The sequence below is a fragment of the Morone saxatilis genome, unplaced genomic scaffold, assembly GCF_004916995.1.
Source record: "Morone saxatilis isolate NCDOM2014 unplaced genomic scaffold, NCSU_SB_2.0 Contig15, whole genome shotgun sequence".
Taxonomy (NCBI): Eukaryota; Metazoa; Chordata; class Actinopteri; family Moronidae; genus Morone; species Morone saxatilis.
In genome coordinates, this window is record NW_023339707.1 from 8,888,986 (window position 1) to 8,895,830 (window position 6,845).

The window sequence follows — 6,845 nt, forward strand, 5'->3', positions numbered from 1 at the left end:
ACTTAAACTACTGAGCAGTAAACAGCAGTGTAGTAATATACTCTTTATAATAAAGCTTCCCTCAGGGTAGACAAAGTAAATTATGCTTGAAAAATAATTTATTCTGAGGTTCCAACAATTATATTCATTATAGATTAATCTCCAGTGGGGGACTTCATTATCTAGAAAAAGCTCTGCAACTGTAGCTTGTTTTTAAAGCAGGAAGCAGCCCATCTGTTCTTCATCTGCTGCTTTCTGATGGTCCTGACACAGACTGAAGGTCAAAGGTCAAAATCTGACAAAACAAGAGTATTTCTCAGGTGGTCAAAGTGAATCCACAACTGGTGGTCAAAAGGTGATTCAACACAGGAAGAAAATGTTAGACATACATGAGAACATCTCTCATCATTGCACAGTAGAGGAATCAATAATACTGCTCCACAAACACAGAAAAGATAAACACGTCCACTTCAACACCTTCATTTCTCTCTCAATTATTTCAATCCTCTTTCAGTTTTTGTTTCTCTGAATTCCTTCCTTAACCGAAGAAAAAGTATCATCTTTAAGCCTTAAACACTGTTTAATGCTACCACATTGGGAAAGCTACACTGCTTGTCTTACGGATGTCTAAAAGATCCCTTTGTTCTATTTTTGTTTGGATAAAAAATCTGCGAAAATCTGTTTTTTTTTTGTTGGTTTTATTGAAGAAAACTAAATTCTAGATCATGAAATGAGTACATGCTCCAACAAGGTCATTTGGGTCTGTTTGAGTCTCATTTCTGACAGAAATGGTGTATAAATGTCAGCTAAGCAGCAAGCGATAATCCGTAGTGGTTGCTACTAGCAACACAACACCCGACCGCAACCAGCTGCTGGTGGAAGAATAATAACCAAACTTTGATTAAAATGATCCCAAGAGTATACATATATTCTGAATCAACACTGCTTATGACAGCCTCTTCATCTTTCTTCATGGTGGTCTGAAAGTGAAGTGTCTCAGTGAAGTGTGTGTTCAACCAACTTTATTGCTTTCTCTGTGGAAACTGGGGAACAAGTTCTTTTTAATAAAACTTCCAAAAATAGAGCCCCATGTCCAGTTGTGTTGAGGGTACAGCTGTCAATAGACGATGATGGAAAGCAACAAAGTGTAGGCTATATTGACTCAGGCACTGTATCTGGCAGTTTACATGTTGCTCCAATACATTATACCTTTAAAGGAATAATTAGACTTTTTTTTCACTGTCTTGAGTATTTATTCCACCACCACTGACTATGAGACAGACTTTGAATACTCACTATATTTAGTATTTGACTCAGAAAGACACTGGAGGAAGGAACAGAAACAGCCTGTTCCCCGGATCCTGCAGGCTCCAATCAATAATAGACTATTGACCATAAACATTATCCTACTGTATATGTTTTCATTTACGCACAAGTAGGCCTGTCACATATCAAATTCAGAAAAAACAAAACAACTAATAATAGATGAAATGTTAATAATTTAAGAAGCATTAATCTTTTTATTGCCTCTCTCTGTCTTCAGCTCATCCCCCAGTTCTTCTTCATCTGTTTGGGAATGGGCGGGGCATCTCTGTATCTGATCAGGTTGGCCAAAGGACCCCATGTCACGTAAGGGCCTTTCACTTATAATGTGCAACAGAGATAATGTGTAAAAAGTCAGTATGATGATGAACTCACTTTTAAGCTGTTAGATGATGTAAACATCTGTATTTTCTTAATTAAGATTAATTAAGATAATTAAAAACATTTTCCCATCATTCTTTAACCAGATGTGTCACCTTTCACTAGGAATCTAATTATTAACTAGTTATCTTGTTAATAGGTGTGTTTTCCCCAGTTTAGACGTTCTTTTTTCAACTCATTGACAGACAATTATACAGCAGTTTCCAAAGAAGAATCAATGCCCCCTACAGGGCGGAGCACACCACCATAAATATTATTATTAAGATGAGTTAACAACGAAATTATGGATTTTATAGTAATTAAACTTCCTTCCTCTTATAATTCCTGAAATGTTGATTTACCAACATTTTAAAAAGGCATGTGGAGGGCAGGTGAATAATTAAACTCTTAATGAAGAGAGGAATTTGTTTTATGATTGTGTTTCTGACAACGGGATCTCCGCTTGCAGTCATTTCCCCCTCAAATTGCCTCTTATTGGACTTCCTCTCCTCCTGCTGCTATCCAAACTGTTGCCTGCTGAAGATACTCCAGCAGGCACAGCGAAGTGCTTTTAACAAGAGCTCACATGGTGATGCACTGTCTTGTCTCCTTACAGATCTTTCACCATTTCTTTGCAGCAGTGATTGTTTACAAGCTTGATTAAACCATTAGAGAGTGTCCTGGTGGTGGCACAGTAGGCTTAAGAGTTTGAATCTGACCCTCAACTTTTGGTTGCCTTTTATTTTATTTTATGTTTTATTGTAATCTATCAAAGCAGACATGACATAAAGCAGCTCTCAGGGGGTATCAGATCACTTGGGAATCAATATGGAAATGAGAGCTTTATTCATGTATATCAGATTATCACTGGGCCTAATTTATTCTGTTTATTTATCTGTTTGTGTGTTTAGCTGGAACAAGACCAATAACCCTGAGCCATGGAATAATCTTGACCCCACATACCAATATAAGGTAATACAGCACACCACAGTATTTAATGTTAGGAAACTGTGATGACATTCTAACTGTAATTTGATTTATTTTCTCTTCTCCCTCAGTTTGTGGCCATCAGCACAGACTACAAAAACCTGAAGAAGGACGGACCTGAGTTCTGAATTTCTCCCCGGCCACCTCTCACAAACCAGAATGGAAAAACAACAACAAATCCTGACCTAGGATCAGATTCACTACCCCTCCCTCATTTGACATCCTCACTGCAGGTGGAAGGTGCAGTGGCTCCTGGATCCAGATCTCTAACCCTTTGGTGTCTCTGTGTCTGCATGTTTGGTGTTTGCAACGTAGCTCATGATCTGGTCAATGTTTGTCAGTGACTGAATCCTGAATGCATGTATGAATATGGCAAAATAAAATATGTAGTATTTTGACATACTTTATTCAGGAGAGATATGACACACATATGCACACATGCTTATATGCTTATGTCTTAACTTTCCTGGTCTCTTTCACTTGTATATTCATGAACTGAGGAGTAAGCAACAAGATTTAGTAACATTTTGCTATTTTTTAAAGCACCAGACCAGTGGTATTGCATTTTTTAGCCAATGCAATAAAAATTAATTAATATTAAACATCATATCTAACAGTTTTATTAACCATTGTGCTGAGTTTTAGAAATTTCAGTGCATTATTTTGAATGTTTCAGGCATTTGTTGGGTTTTATTCACTTCTGTACAATATGAAAATCCATTATAAGACTTCCAAAACCTGCAGTGGATTATGCAAATAAACTTCAGGAGTGTGCCAATTGATTTTTGTATTGTGCAGAAATAAATGGAGATGAATAGATGCCTTGAACAGAGCAAAAAATACACACAAAAATCTAAAACTGTAGAATGCATTCAAAAATGGTCATACATATATATAATTTGTAGTGTATTGTGCACTCTGGTGTGCTTTATTTTCACTGTCTGAGGGTTGAAATCTACAGTGTCTTCTTCTGTGTGAAACTTTAACTATACGTTATATAAAAGCTAATTTGTGACTTGACTGCAGGTGTTGCTTTATAGCTGGCACATGATTGTAGGTTTAGCAGCCCCTAAATTCAGCAATCAGTGTGCAAGTTATGAAAAAAGGCAGAGATGTATAAAATAAATAAACTGTCTGAGTCATGTCTGGATGAGAGTGGGTTTGTTGCCAATCTGCACCGTCACACACACACAGACTTTTCCTCAAACACCTGCATGGAACTGAGTCAGATAGAGATCTTTTTCCACATCCTAAGATAAAAATACACAATCAGTAACTCTGATGGAACAGATCCATCTGTTGGCAGTGCAGCTGTCACTTTGCAGCCTGATTGGTGCTTCTACGACCATATTTAGTAGTGTGTGTGTGTGTGTGTGTGTGTATTTGCCTGTATGCGCCACTGTGTGTGACAGCAGCCTTGAGTCTTTGATCAGCTACAGCAGTGGCAGGATGCTGAGCAGTCACCCAGCATGGTGTTGATGTATGACAGCAGAGCACAGTGTGTACAACCTGAGTGTACACACACACACACACACACACTCACACATCTAGGTAGCATATATACCACGTACAGGATGGAAAACAAACAGACTGATGAGGTAAATCAAGTGAAAACTCTCTCTCTCTAATTGATTGTTATCATCTAAATGCCTTTAAAAACATCTTTTTATGTCTTTAAAAAGACTAAAGTTGAGATCATTTTAAATTATTAAGAATTCAAAGTAATTAGATTAGAAACAAACGTTGGCTTCAGTCATCTCTGCTTTCTCTATTCTTGCTTCATTCTCTAGATGATGGAGAGTAATTAAATACACATGTGGGATGTATGACTACATGGCATATGTTGTCCTTTTTTGAGACTGAACCCTTTGTCATGTTGAATCTTGACATACAGTGTTTATCCCTCCTTAGTTTTCCTCTTTATTAACTTCCTCAGTAACACCCTTGCCACTTCTGAAGGATAAATGAAAAACAAGCCCTTAAATTCTTACAGGCTTTGTTCACTGAAGGTGAGACTCATGTTTCATCCTCTTAAGAAACCTCAGACCTCTCTTTCGGCTCTCTGTGCTCTGAGCTCATATTCATCTTTGCTCCTTGTTATACAACAAAAAGAGCGAATGAAGAGAGAATAAAGAAGAGCCAACATCAAAAAATCATCCTACTTTTAAACACCACGGGGATTGCTGAGGAGAGGGCTAGAGCCCTAGAACGATGGAACATGAGGGATCATTTGATTTCCCTAAAGGATATTTGAAAGCTTTAAAACTCTCTCACACACACACACACACACACACACACACACACTGCGTCAAAGGAGTTGTCAGGTCATGAGAAACAGGCACAGAGATGAAGCCGATGAGCCATTATTTGTGTTGTAAGGCTGCGTGTGTGTGCGTCCTTATTTTTGCTTGTGTGTGTTTTCTGACGACAGAGCTGAGAGCTTCCCTGCCCTTTGACCTGTGATACAGCTGGCCAGTCTCTGTGGAGGGGACACATTCCTTTGGCAGAGACTGAAGCAATAACCTTCAACCGTAAAATTGGAAGACGGACTGAAAAGCTGAGCAGGACACAAAGACGTCTGACATCAAACAAAAGTCCATTTAGTTCTTCAGTGGAATAAATATTTAGCGCTCCAATAGGCAGCAGCAGCGCTTTATGTTGCAAAACTGATTTAGTGTTGCTTTATAAAACACTTGAGAGGAAACTTTCCATCCAGAATAAGAGCTAAATACATCAAAATAAAAGAAACAACAAAGTTTATATTTTTTTCCCGGAGTGAAAGAAAGAGGAGGCCAGTTTTTTAATCTGTGTTATCTCAGAGTATAAAGATCTGACTGCAGAAATTTGAGAATCAGTGGGAGACGAAGCTTTTGAATAAATAGAAGTTCTGAAGGTTTTGTGAGGACGGTGAAGGACTCTGGTGTTATAATAATAATGCTCTCATCTTCTTGTGTATATAATATAATGCTGTCTGTGTTTATTAGCATTATCTACTGTGGGGTTGCAGGGTGACATAAAGAGAAACTATCACAAACATAAAATGTTCTTAAAGGAAGCAGGAAATCCTGCAAATGGCTGAGTGAAGATGATCTCATCTCGACCTCCTGCTTGGAAGCCTTGTTTTTTTTAGAGTCTGGTCCCCCTACACCCAAAAATGTATTTTTCTTCTTAATGCTACAGTTAGATGTTTGAGTTTCACTTTGCAGAATGATGTATGTGCAGAGTTTGACGAGAAGGATGTTTTCACATTCACCTGCTGAAAGTGTAAAGTTTCTCTGATTTGAAGGGGCATGATTTGTGACATCACAAATAGTTTGGAAGCCAATCCTGGTCCAATTTGCAACTTATACAAGTGTAATGTAGAAACTTGAAGCCACCAGGGCACATACACTGCAAATGGACTTGACAATCAAGTAGGGGACATCTTGTGTCCAGCAGGAAAACTTAAAGGGGAACTTGGCAACTCTAGCCATTTCTTCGGGGGTCACCATTTTCACCAGAACAGGCCAGTTAACCATCCATAATGATTTCTAAACGGGTTTATTAAGCTGAAAAATGTTGCAAAGTTCCCCTTTAAGAAAGGGACACAAAATTTGCATTGTACATTCTAAAATTAGGTAAAAGAGTAAATGCCTTGTTTAAGAATTTGAAAGGAGCTAATATGACCCCCGTTTAGTGGCATCTTGTGGTAAAGTTTGGCTGCAAAGTAAAGGAAACCCATGAAAAAGCCCCCGTGTGACAGCGCCTGAATCCAGAGCCAACGTGGTGGTTTGTCCGATCTGGGGCTAGCGTTCAGAATGGCAGAACTCCATGGAAGGTGACCGCGCCACCTCGTGTAGGATAAAAACGTCTCATCCGTAAGTAACAAAAACATAATGATCCTATATTCAGGTGGATTATATGTCTTTATTTTCTGCCTGGTAGATCCTCCACAAATGTTAACGACCACTAGACTTTTAATGTGAAAAATTCGAACTTATTTTTTGTGAAAATCAGACACGCAGTTATTGTTCCAGCAGATATTGTATATATCTGGTAGGATCTTAATTGATATGAAGCGATCATGAAACTACATCTCATCTCAACATACCAACAATCATAACACTATCCCAGGTGAGATAAGAGGGCTGAAGTCCACTGAATGACTGAATCCAAAAGTTATAGAAGTCAGTGAAAAGCATCTCCTATCTATATTT

The 6,845-nt window shown here is 38.3% G+C and overlaps 1 protein-coding gene across 1 annotated transcript in view; it reads left to right on the forward strand.

The window, feature by feature from the left end:
- The window catches only part of ndufa4l2a (NDUFA4 mitochondrial complex associated like 2a), an 8,882-nt gene extending 5,091 nt beyond the window's left edge, over positions 1 to 3,791 (forward strand). The window contains exons 2-4 of the mRNA XM_035657439.1: positions 1,523 to 1,608; positions 2,574 to 2,634; positions 2,721 to 3,791. Coding sequence (XP_035513332.1) covers positions 1,523 to 1,608; positions 2,574 to 2,634; positions 2,721 to 2,777 — 204 coding nt within the window. The 3' untranslated portion in view covers positions 2,778 to 3,791. The remainder of the gene's footprint in view (positions 1 to 1,522; positions 1,609 to 2,573; positions 2,635 to 2,720) is intronic.
- The last annotated feature ends 3,054 nt before the right edge of the window (positions 3,792 to 6,845 follow it).